This window comes from Nomascus leucogenys, chromosome 19 (genome assembly GCF_006542625.1).
Source record: "Nomascus leucogenys isolate Asia chromosome 19, Asia_NLE_v1, whole genome shotgun sequence".
Taxonomy (NCBI): domain Eukaryota; kingdom Metazoa; phylum Chordata; class Mammalia; order Primates; family Hylobatidae; genus Nomascus; species Nomascus leucogenys.
The window spans coordinates 8,805,807-8,818,860 of NC_044399.1; the positions used below are offsets into that span (position 1 = coordinate 8,805,807).

The following is a 13,054-nucleotide window of genomic DNA, read 5'->3' on the forward strand; positions in this document are numbered from 1 at the left end:
CTGATCCACTGAATACAGGGTCTGCAAAATATCTCAAGCGCTGATCTTACGTTTTACAATAGTGATGTTATGCAACCTCCAGCTGCATGACTCCTAAACCATAATTTCTAAACTTGTGGCTAATTTATTAGTCCTGCAAAGGCTGTCTAGTCTCCAGGCAGGAAGAGGGGTTTATTTTGGGAAAGGGCCATTGTCATCTTTGTTTCAAAGCTAAACTATAAATTCCTCCCAAAGTTAGTTCAGCCTAGGCCCAGGAATGAGCAAGGACAGCTTGGAGGTTAGAAACAGGATGGAGTCAGTTATGTCAGATCTCTTTCACTGTAATAATTATCTCAGTTATAACTTTTGCAAAGGTAGTTTAATCAGTTCTGGTAGATTTTATGGTGGCATCTTTAGGTTTTTCCTAATATAAGATCACATCATCTGCAAACAAGGCTAATTCAACTTCATCCTTTGCAATTTGGAGGCCCTTTATTTCTTTCTCTTGTCTAATCTCTAGCTAGGACTTCCAGTGCTGTTTTTATATATAGTTGGCATAAGACTGTTTCTAGCACTCAATCTTTTTTTTTTTTTTTTTGAGACAGAGTCTCATTTTGTCACCCAAGCTGGAGTACAGTGGTGTGATCTCCGCTTACTGCAACCTTTGTCCCCCAAATTCAAGCGATTCTCCTGCCTCAGCCTCCTGAGTAGCTGGGATTATGGGCATGCACCACCATGCCCAGCTAATTTTTGTATTTTTAGTAGAGCCGGAGTTTTACCATGTTGTCCAGGCTGGTCTGGAACTTCTGACTTCAAGTAATCCGGCCACCTCGGCCTCCCAAAGTGCTGGGATTACAGGCATGAGCCACCACATCTGGCCTAACACTCAGTCTTAAACAATCATTCTAGCTTCTCGTCCTGACCAAGTTTAATTTTAATTGTCTATAAATATGCACCATAATGAAGGGTGTGTTTCTGATTAGGGAGGTAATTGCTTTTCCCATTTGCAATTTTAATTAAAAATTACCTCTTCCCCTACCTCACCTTTATTTCTAATCTGTTTAACAGATTGTAGAAAAGCAAGTTTATGCACTCGTCCCTGAGTTCAGGAAGCACTACTTCCTCTTTGGTAACAAAGGTAGAAGATTCCATATGGTGACCTATTTTTTCAAGAGTTTTATGCAGTAAATGATCAGGGAGGGGTGTGTCCCATGACATAATATGGGAGGAAATTTGTCAGAGTTCAACTGTGTTATTAAGGTATGTTGTCTGTGAGCAGCCTTTTACATTGAAGTTTACCACCGCTTCCAGTCTCATGTTTTGTTTGTCTTTTTTTTTTTTTTTTTTTTTTTTTTAGGAGACAGGGTCTGTCTGTCACCCAGGCTAGAGGGCAGTGGCGCATCCATGGTTCACTGCAGCCTCCAACTTCTGAATTTAAGTGATCCTCCCTCCTCAGCCTGGGATTACAGGTGCATGTTCCCATGCCCGGCTAACTTTTATTTTTATTTTTTTAGAGACAGTGTGTCACTGTTGCCAGGCTGGTGTCAAGCTCCTGGCCTCAAACATTCTTCCCACCTTGGCCTCCCAAAGCGCTGGTATTGTAGTAGGTGTGAGCTACCGCATCCAGCCTAGTCCTTGTGTTCTTAGCACGGTTGACCCAAACTTCTGTAGACACAAGATCACTCTATCATCTATGGGAGTATCAGAGGCAGGAGGGCTGAAATCTGGTTGAGAGAGGCAGCACAGATCTCCCTGGCTGGCTTTTCCAGAACGGCTACTGCCCAGCTTTAGCCCCAAATGGCTTTTGAACCATGGATTCCAGCCAGTTCCCTCTTCTTTGCATAGCCTCTTCCTGAATGCACTTCCTGCCTGCCCTGATCCATTACCCTCCCTGTGGCCTGAGTGACCTTCAAGCACAGCTCTCCCCTTTCCCCTCTGGGAAGCACTGTTGCCTGGCACTTGAGCCCCTGCCTTTTGGGCTCATCGTCCTTTCCTGAGCTGCTTCTTGAGTCCTGTTCTGTGGCAAGCTCTCTGGTAGGCACTGAGGATACAGTGAACAAATATCAGTGACTGACCTTAGAGGAAAGCATTAAAAAACCTAAAAAGAAGTGGTACGATTAATTTTGTTGATATTTTCTATAACCTAAGATGTCCACAATATTGTTTTAACGTGGCACTTAGCCACATTTCAAGTGCTCCATAGGTACGTGCTGGTAGCTGCTGTAGTGGACAGCTGTGGCCTAGAGGCAGAGCTGGACAAGTTAAAAAAGCAGTTCTGTGCACGTAGTAAGTCCTGGGCTCCTGTTTTCATCGTTAATTTGTGTTTCTCTAGGTGATTATCTTTTGTAAGATTGTTAATTCCAAGAATGCACAGGCGTTGCCTTGTTCTGTTTTCCTCACCATTGTGTCAGTGATACCTTGCAGGTAGAAGGTGCTCACGCCATTTTATCCGATGAAATGCTAAGCGCAGGGTGTTATGGGAAAAGCTGAGATGAGTACCTGTCACCCTGTCGTGGAGGTGGGGAGGCATCAGAGGCCTTCTCAGGAGGAGTAGACCCCTCTGAACCAACGAGTCGGGTCAAGGAGGATATTCTCAGGAGAGAGGAGTGTGTGCACGTGCTGGGAAGACAGCAGGTGGAGGGGGAGCCACAGGTAGCTCGTTATGATGGAAGTTTGGGGTACACGTGAAAGTGGGGGAGAAGATCAGGATCTGACGCTGGAGAAGCAGGCGGAGCTCAGATGATCAGGTTTTTAAAGCTTGCTAAAGATGTTATTCTGAGAACACCAGGAAGCCTTATAGTGCCTGGGCTGGGACCTGCCTCTCAAGCCTTCCTGTGTCGTCTTTTTTTTTTTTTTTTTGAGACAGAGTCTCACTCTGTTGCCCAGGCTGGAGCGCCGTGGCACGATCTTGGCTCACTGCAACCTCCACCTCCCAGGTTCAAGCGATTCTTTTGCCTCAGTCTCCTGAGTAGCTGGGATTACAGGCACCCACCACCACGCCCGGCTAATTTTTATATTTTTATTAGAGACAGGTTTCACTATGTTGGCTAGGCTGGTCTCGAACTCCTGACCTCAAGTGATCCGCCCGCCTCGACCTCTCAAAGTGTTGGGATTACAGGCGTGAGCCACCGCGCATGGCCTCTTCTTTATTCGTGAGGTGTTTTCTCCCTTTACACTTCCTGCCCATGGAAGGTGCTTAGTAAGAATGGTGGCTGACTTCTAATGCTTCCAGAGAGCCTGACAGGCTGGCATTGGTGTCTTCCACTGTCTGTAGGGAGACTTAGAAAGAGGAGCAGCTTTTATTAATATTGTGAGTGTGCATCAGATCCTGCTGTAGCCAACGGCAAAGCCTGGGCAGGCCCAGATTCTGTGAGAGTGCTAGGCTGCACGGTCCCAGATCAAATGTGCTTTTCAAGAATGGCCCCTCACCTGGGATGGGGAACTTAGATCTCTGAGGAGCACAGTGAACTGGCACCTCTATGTGTGAGAGCTGTGCTGTCTGACATGTGATCTAAGCTTCGCGAACTGGTGTTTCTGGCACAGCCCTGAGCACAACCTCAGTCTGCCCACTGGTGCTGGCTGAGCCTGGCCTAGGCCCCGTGAGTCTGTGGCTGGAAGACTGGGGAGGAAAGTGATGAGGCTGCATGAGAAAGAGAATTTAATTATGATTTTCCTGAGTTATTTACTGTTTCCAAGTCCCCTTTTGTATCTTGAAGGAAGGTAGGAATGGATCAGAGATAACCACTTGGGAAAATAGGAGTTAACTCCATATAAGAAATCTTGATTATCTTGTATCAGTAACTCTTTACTCTTTAGTATGGCAGGAAAGACTGCCTTTTTTATTTAAATAAACATTTTTAGTTTTAGGTTCACAGCAAAATTGAATGGAAAATACAGAAACTTTCCAAATACCCCTTCCCCTTGACATGTGTAGCCTTCTCCTTTATTAACATCCCGCACTACAAGTGGTACGCTGGTGACCCTCAGTGAACTGACAGGGACACATCACTGTCACCTATATCTTTACTTCACCTTAGGGCTCACTCTTGTACATTCCATGGGCTTGGACAAATGTGTAATGACATGATTATAACTTCTCTTTGTATTGCAGCCACTCTGTCAAATGTCTGGTGCCTTGTGATCATTTTTCCATTTAAAATTGCCAGCACTAATCACGTCTGTTTTTAGCATCCAGTAAAATTATCGTTGTGGCATTAGAACTAGGGCTTATGATTCTGCTATTGAAAACTGGTTCAAAAGGTGATTTCAGGAGGGCTGGAAGTCCAGAATCCATTGCTCTGAGGAGCTGTGCTGTGTTTCTGATGATAGGTCGTTGCAGGTTTTTATGATCTAAACTCACTATGGGGTAATAATGGACACTCAATAGCAATAGTTATTATGTGCCAGTAGCTGTAGGGCAGGGTGCTTCATTTAGTTTTTATAGGATAGCCTGTGATTGGCATCACTATCCCAGTTCACAAGTGTTCTCTCCCTCCAGTCACAAGTCACCCTTTGCTTTTCTATGTTGTTTAAGTGGGTTAAAAGGACTTTTTACCCAGCATGTTGTGAGGCTGAGGCAGGTGGATCACCTGAGGTCAGGAGTTTGAGACCAGCCTGTCTAACATGGTGAAACCCCATCTCTACTAAAAATGCAAAAATTGGCTGGGCGTGGTGGTCTTACCCCTGTAATCCCAGCTACTTGGGAGGCTGAGGCAGGAGAATTGCCTGAACCCAGGAGGCAGAGGCTGCAGTGAGCCAAGATCGTGCCACTCCACTCCAGCCTGGGCGACAGAGCGAGACCCCTTCTCAAAAAAAAAAAAAAGAAAAACAACAAAGGACTCTTTACCTTTGTATCTGTTGTGAAATTCAAGGTGTAATTAAATTTCCAGGTGTGATTAGTCGTTGAACAAATACTGTTTGAGCGCCTCCTGTGTGCTGGACATTGTGAGTGCCGTAGACAACTGCCGTGTAGTAGTTGGTCTATAAATATTTGCTGAATATTATGTATGTCAGTGCCTCTATCTAATTATTCAACCCTGCAAAGTGGGCATTGTTCCTGCTGGTTTCTGGAGAAGAAATCTAAGGCTTGGGAAGCAATAGGACCCGTCTTCTAATACAACTTACAAGCTAATGATATTTGGGTTTTTCCAAATCCAGAGTGGGGTTGCCTCCACCTTGTTAGGGCTCTGTAGGGGGAAGGGGCGCAGGCACGATGGGAGTCCCTGGCAGGCAGGTGCATCCCGGAGCCTTGCTGGTAGCCAGGGAGAACTGAGGGTTCGTCTGGGTAACTCACTTCACTGCAGAGGGCTCACGTCCAGCAGGTGCTGTGGGCAGGAGACAGCTTGCATGCTGCAGGAGGAGGGGTTGGTTTTCAGTAATTGCCAACAAACTTCTGCTTAGTGCCATTTGGAAACCAGTCTTCCACACCACACTGAGGGCTTGTCTCCCAGAAACAGGTGCCGAGGGACCTGGCAGAGGCAAGCAGGGCGCTCAACGTGGTGCTCGCTGCTAGCGTGGTCTCAGCACAAACACGGTTTAATGACTGTATTCTCTACATTTTAGGCTTTGGACGTGGACCGGATGGTTCTTTACAAAATGAAGAAATCTGTGAAAGCAATCAACAGCTCTGGGCTGGGTGAGTATACATCCTTCCGTAGGGGTTTCTGTGTGGAAAACGTCCCATTTGAAGTCCTGGTACCATAATATTGATGACTATTAACAAATGAGCCAGCCAGACTCCTTTTTCGGGGCATGCAGATCACAGAGGTGAGCTTGGATGTTTCTTTTTCAGGAGTACGTTTCGTTTTGCCAGTCGTCTGATTCAGGTGTGGGATTTCATCACCCGTCATCCCCTGTGCTATCTGTCCCATGTTGTGCTTCCTGTTTTCTGGACCACGGTCCTGCGCATACCCACTTTGTCAGCCTGGCTGATGGGGACCTGGATTCATTCCTGCCTCTGTCATTTGGTTTTTGCTGTTAATTGTGTCACAGTGCCCTTTCCGTTTCTCTCTTATGCAGTCTTGCCTTTTCTAGTATAGGACGAAAATGAATAAATAGACAAATATAAAGTAATATTTGATCTAGATTTATACATATATATATTTTAAACCCATGCAACTTTTGGCTTAAAGGTGACAGGTAGGTCACCTGTAGCATATCTTCCCTTGTACAAATCCTACGACTGATACAAAATATTTTTTTAAAGTCATTAAGTGACTATACAGTTTCATTCAGCAACAAAAAGGTGGCAGCCTTGCAGGACTAGGAACTGTGAGGAGTCCCTGAGAGACTGAAACAAGGCTGATGGGTTGCTCAGGGGAGCTTGCCCCTGCTCAGGTGCAGATAGAGTTTGGGTGACAAGGTGGGAGGAGGAGGGGCCTGGGGTCTGCTCCCGCTGAAGTAGTCTAGGTCCCTTCATCTATACTGTCTGTGTCCCCTCACCCTCGTGGTGTCTTTCTTTAGTGAAAGGGTGATTGGAGCAGGAGGACAGGGAGTGCCTTAGATGGTCGTGGTGTCAGGAGGGAAGGGGAAGAGCCTGGAAGTACACATTCCACCTGCTCCCCCCTCCCCCCTCCCACCAGTTACAATAGGGCGGGCACAAGCTCCAATTGCGCTCTGGATTCTCCCCCCATGAGAACTGTCCAAGCCACAATCGGGAAGAATCTAGCAGGAAATCCCAAGTGCAGGATGATGTTACAGTTGAGCATTGCCAAGTGTCTTTAGGAACAAATTTAACAGAAGATGCACAGGAATCCTACATCAACAAGTACAAAACACTGCTGGCCAAAATGAAAGAAGACCTAAGTGAGAAATATGTGATGCACAGGGGTTAGGAGAGTCACCACTGTTAGTGTCAGGCCTCCCCAAACTGATCTGAAGATTCATCCCAACCCCAGTCAGAATTACAGCAGGGGAAATTGACAGGCCTTTTCTGAAACTGATACGGAAGGTGGCCATCCGTCTCTAGCTTTTTTACCTGGAGTAAGTGTGGGGCAGGGAGCAATAATGATAGTTTTGATTTTTTTGAACACTTATTGTGTATCTTGTGCTTTCTGTACATTGTGCTAATCTTGTCAACAACTGATTCTCCTTATACAAATGAGGAACCTGCAGATCAGAGAGTTCAGGGTGTTCCCAAGATGTCGGTGCAGCTGGAGCTCAGACCCTGATGGTCTTACTGCTGTGTCAGGGTTGTGTGCAGTGAGTGGCCCACTCACTCTGTTTCAAAGCCACCACGCCCTCAGTGTGTCTGTCACATGGGTGACATCTTGAAGACTTCAGTGAGTCACTAAGAAGTGGTATGCCCAGTTTCGTTGACAAGCACCAGATTTCAAAAAGCATCTCGGAAGATTTTTTTTTTTTTTTACTGCGTTCACTTGGACTTTTTGAGTTTATAACTTGACGGATATTTGATATTCTGGTCAGACTCAAAAATGATTTTATAGTTATATGTTGAAAAGGCTGCTCTTATCAGAAATAAAAATGAAATAATCTGTGTCTTATGCAAACACTGGCTGTGTAGCTGCTGCTCGTCTGGAGGAGAGAGTTGCGTGACTCCCAAGGCTGGCCCAGTGGCTGGCGGTGCAGCTTATAAACAGACCTGCATTTGAAGGGAGAAGGCGCTAGTGCTTCGGTGTCAGGAAGCTGGCCTACAGGAATTTAACAGCACCTCTGTCTAATTTGCCTTGCTGACCTATATTGCTGAGCGTGTGCCACAAACCTCATTCCTATTTCTGCCCACCCCCCAGCGTCGTTTCATAAAATGCAACCCCACTGGTGTTACTTCTCTGCCTAAAACTCTATAGCATTTTTTCTTCACCCTCTTTGAAGTTCGTGGAAGTCAGTTCCAGAGCATGGGAGAGAGAAGGAAGGCCTCTGTGGGCTTTAGGATTTTAGGGCAATTGGGATAAAGATGGTTCTCTTACTACAGAACCATCCAAAGATTTTTATGTGCTAGTAATGTGGATTGTGAGTGGTTATCGGTCTTAACCCTTTCTCAATTCATTTGTCGATGAAACTGTCACTGCCTCCCTTGATCACCCCACTGTGAGCCTCAGGTGAGTAAATACTGCAGAACACCAGATGAGTTCCAAGCTCTTGTGCATTGCCTGGACTCAGGCCACCTGTCCCGACCCTCCCCACCTGGACTCCTCTGTGCCCTTCTTTGAAATAACTTGCAGTTTTCCCCAGCGAGCCACGTTTTGTGCCTTCTTCCTTCTGCTCATGCTCTGCTGTTTGCTTAAAATAGCATTTGCCACTCTATGAAAGAAAACTGAGGTCCAAGGAAGTTGAGAAGTTTGTTCAAAGTCACAAAGCTCTACAGTGACAGGGCTGAGATTTTAACGTAGCTCCTTGGGCTCATGTCCTTTTCGAGGCCCCGCACATAACACCCTGGCATGTGACCTTGGAGGGGGTCTCCTATTTTTGTCATCCTTTAGCCATCTATTATGTCATGCCAAGTTTGAGTTATTCTAAGGTCATGAGTCTTGAGTCCTGAAAAGTCCTAAGTCCTAAAACCAGAGCCTGATCCTGAAATCTTTATTTCAGAACAAGCGTTGTCTACTGCAAAGAAGTCACCTGAGGAAACATGATACTTTCTCCTGTCATGTTGCTGACATCATTCACAGTGTCTTTAGAACTCTTTAGAACTGCTTTTAGTAGCACGTTCTTTTGCATATATTTAGTAGAGAAGTCTAAGGATAGATTAAATTTTTTTTAGAACTAGATGTCAGAAATAAGTCAGGCATATTCAAGAAGGGACTGAGTGCTGGCGACCACAGTTGGCTTCAGTGTTCTGTAACTACCGTCATGGGCTCTGAAGGCAGCTGGTTCCAAAGGAGAAGTCCCCATAGTGTTTTGATCATGAGAATAAAGACCCAAGGCAATTCCTGTATAGGAAGAGCACTCATTTTATGTATGATTGAAAGAACAGTGAGAATAAATTAGCATTATGCTTCATACTGCCATATTCCTTTTCTTGTCTCATGTTTCTTAACTTCTTTGGGACCAGGATTTGCTGCCTGCTTTCCTGATTTGTCACAGATTGGCCCCCATTTGACCCATCTCTGCCCCAGTGTCCCTCACTGCAGGCCGCTGGCCTGTCACTGCTTCCTGAGTGTGTGCCAGCTGTACTTCTGTGTCTTTGCACAGCCCCACCCGGTCTGTAAACGGGCTCCCCCATCCCAGTCACCTGCAGGGGATCTACCCTTGCTTCCCCACCCATCTTCATCAAGCCTTAGCTCTCTTTGACTTCAGCATAGCCCTCTTTGACTCTCTTGTAATAGATTCTTTTTTTTTTTTTCTTTTTTTGAGATGGCGCTTCACTCAGGCTGGAGTGCAGTGGCACGATCTCGGCTCACTGCAGCCTCCGCCTCCTGGGTTCAAGTGATTCTCCTGCCTCAGCCTCCCAAGTAGCTGGGGTTACAGGCATCTACCACCACACCCCGACTAATTTTTGTAATTTTAGTGGAGATGGGGTTTCACCATGCTGGCTAGGTTGATCTCGAACTTCTGACCTCAAGTGATCCACCAGCCTCAGCCTCCCTGTAATAGTTTCTTATTGCTGTTGTAACAAATTACCATAAAATGAGTTGGCTTAAAATGGCACAAAGTTACATGGGTCTCACTGGGCTAAAATGAAGATGTTAACAGGGCTCCTTCCCTGAGGCTCCAGGGGAAATCAATTTCCTTTTCCTGCTCCTAGAGGCCACCTGCATTCCTTAGCTCGAGCTCACGGCTCCCTTCCATCTTCAAAGCTGGTCATGGCCAGTGGTGTCTTTCTCACACTGCATTGCTCTGACACCTAGTTGGCTTGGGCTGCTATAACAAAATACCATAGACTGGTGGGTTAAACAACAGAAATTTATTTTCTCACAGGCCTGGGGTCTGGGAAGTCCAAGATCAGAGTGCCAGTGTGATTGGGTTCTGGTGAGGGCTCTCCTCTCCTTCCTGGCTTGCAGACAGCCGCCTTCTCCCTGTACCCTCACATGGCAGCGAGAGAAAGCAAGCTGTCCACTTTCTCCTCTTATAAGGACCCTAATGCCATCTGGAGGGCCTCACCCACGTGGCCTCATCTAAACCTAATTATTATGCTTCCCAATGGCCCCATCTCCAGACACCATTACCTTGGGGATTAGGGCTTTAATATATGAATCTGGGAGAAGGGACGCAATTCAGTCCCATAGCAAACACTGGCTCTTCTGCCTCCCTCTTCTCCATGTAAGGACGCTTGTGATGACATTGGCCTCACCCAGATAATCCAGGTAATCTCCCCATCTCAAGTTCAGCTGATTAGCAACTTTATTCCATCCACAATTTCAGTTCCTCTTTGCCAAGTAGCATAACGTACTCACAAGTTCCAGGGATTAGGAGGTGGGCATCTGGTGGCGGAGGAAATGTTGTTCTGTCTACCACACCTCTCCTGAATTCTTAGGATTTGGAGGTTGAATCAGTTTCCACTGTTTTGTTCAGCTACAAATTAAAGGGTACCTAACATGCAGGCACTGTTAACACTTAAATACTGCTCCTGACTGTTCTCTAGTAGTTTTGTATCTATTGATTTTTTCTCAATTAATTAGAAGCCCTTGAGGTGAAAGACCAATTCTGGGAGATGGTGTCGTTTAGGATAAAGAAGACATATGTATTAGAATCCAAGAATCCTTGATTAAAAGCTAGCAATGCCACTGAAAAAGCCTGTGACATTAGGACGATTATTTTACCTTTCTGAGCCTCAATTTCCTCATGTGTAAAATGGGAATTTAATAGGTCATAGGATTGCTAGTGAAGATTAAGTGAGATAACATGAAAAAGTGCCATGCGTGGTTCTGGACATACACGTGGTAAGTGTGACAGCTGTGACATACCTCCTGTGTGTTCCTTGCAGTGGCTGCCATGGGCATGGGCGGATAATAGGTGCCCAGTAAATACTGAGTGTTTATACATTATCAGGTTCCTGCTGTATGTACTTCACACTGCCTTCTTAGTGTAGGAGAGGTGAACTTACAATTTTAGATATAAGTGGTGTGTGTTATGACAGGCCCTGTATTCTCTTCTTTGAGGATTTATATGGATTTATGTAGAAGGAAGATTTAAGATGCCTTAAAATGGAGGTTGGAAAACTGTGGCCAGACACCTGTGTTTTCACAGCCTGAAAGCTAACAATGGTTTCTCACCATTGTTACCTGCACAATAACCTCAGTACTGCCTCAACAACCCACAGTGTGATGGTGTCTGGAGATGGGGCCTTTGGGAAGTAATTAGCTTTAGATGAGGGCATGAGAGCGGGGCCCTCATGATGGGGTTAGTGCCCTGCTTAAATATTTACTCTCTGACTTTCTAGGAAAAAGTCTTTGAATCCCTGCATTAGAGCAGTGGTTATAAACTTGAGAGAGTATCAGAATACCCCCGGGGTCTTGTTAAAATAGGGATTGAGTTTCTGGTTCAGGTCGGAGATGGAGCCTGAGTATTTTATTTGCTAATTGAAAAAGCTCCCAGCTGACGGCACTGGACTTTGAGAATGCTACCTTAGAACCCCCCATCCCCACTTTAAACACTGAACTGGGACAAAAGGGTATCCGCATGTCCCACATGTTTGCAAAACAGTAGTCTTCTTCCACAATAGTCAGTGTATTATGTTTGCTCCCAGTCTTCAAAATGATGGCAACCCGACCAGCTATATTTTCTGGAGAGTCTTAGCTTAGGTTTGCAAAAGCAGTTGTCATAATGATTTATGAGAAACTGTTTGCCACTCAGTGATGGATTGCTATCTGACCTCTTAAAAAAAGTTCATATTTATTTTAAAACTCTTGTCTAAAATTTCCCAAGCTCTGGCTCAGCCCAAAGGTGTTCCCTCCACACCCCAGGAAGTTGAAGCTAACATTTTTCAGCTGTTTGACATGTCAGTGGGTGGAAAAATTCATCTCTATCAAGAAGAAGCAACAAAAGATTTTCATTTTCACTTCTCTAGAATTACTCTGTCATAAGTGCTTGTTAGAACATTCTTATCGAGAGTGATATTCCTACCCTCAATCAGAATATCCTAGAAAATTATCACATTCTTGAAAGTACAAAGAAAGAAATGCTGATTTTCCCTCAAATCCATACCATCTCCCACGTACAAAAGAAAATGAGAATACAACTTTGTGTGTGTGTTCCTGCCTGTTGTTTGCAGTGTTAATTAGAATATGATATTAAAGTACACTTCAAATTCATACAGAAAACTATTTCTATTATAGATATTATCAATTAGAACAGGGCAGTTCAGAATATATATATAATAGTTGAGGAAATGAAGTTTCACTGTACATTAAGAAGATACTGGCTGGGCAAGGTGACTCACGCCTGTAATCCTAGCACTTTGGGAGGCTGAGGCAGATGGATCACTTGAGCTTAGGAGTTAAAGACCAGCCTAGGCAACATGGTGAAACCCTGTCTTTACAAAAAAATACAAAAATTAGCTGGGCATGGTGGTGTACGCCTGTAGTCCCAGCTATTTGGGAGGCTGAGGCAGGAAGATTACATGAACCTGGGAGGCTGAGGCTGCAGCGAGCTGAAACTGCACCACTGCACTTCAGACAGAAGGATGACAGAGTGAGACCCTGTCTCCAAAACAGAAAAAAGGAAAATGATTTGTTTAAAAAAAAAAGAAAAAATATTTACATATGTGTATATATATATATATATATATATATATATATAGTATCTGATTTCTACGTGTTACATGAGAAAATAACAAAATCAGAATAATCCTTACTGTTTGGCAAGTTTACAGTAACTAGTACTGTGCTCCATTGTTGTGGCACTGAAAACATGCACGCAGAGTTTTTGGAAAGCAGTTTGGTGGTACACATCAAGAAAAATAAAAATCTTTTTGTGGAAGGAGATCCATGCACAAAGATGTTCACTGTGTTGTTGCACTGCTTATCAAAGTGAGAAATTGGATGCCTCCTATGTATAGCTGAATTAGGATTTAGCTGCTTGCTGGAATTATGTTTATATAGCAACAGGAAGAAAAATGCTTATGATGAAATCTTCAGCAAATAAAATTCAGGATACAAAATTTATGTACACTGTGTGT

The 13,054-nt window shown here is 44.7% G+C and overlaps 1 protein-coding gene across 2 annotated transcripts in view; it reads left to right on the forward strand.

Moving 5' to 3' along the window:
- The window catches only part of ASAP2 (ArfGAP with SH3 domain, ankyrin repeat and PH domain 2), a 199,725-nt gene that overhangs the window by 66,806 nt on the left and 119,865 nt on the right, over positions 1-13,054 (forward strand). For both annotated transcript variants that reach the window (XM_030799579.1, XM_030799578.1), the window contains exon 2: positions 5,542-5,614. In XM_030799579.1, coding sequence (XP_030655439.1) covers positions 5,542-5,614 — 73 coding nt within the window. The remainder of the gene's footprint in view (positions 1-5,541; positions 5,615-13,054) is intronic.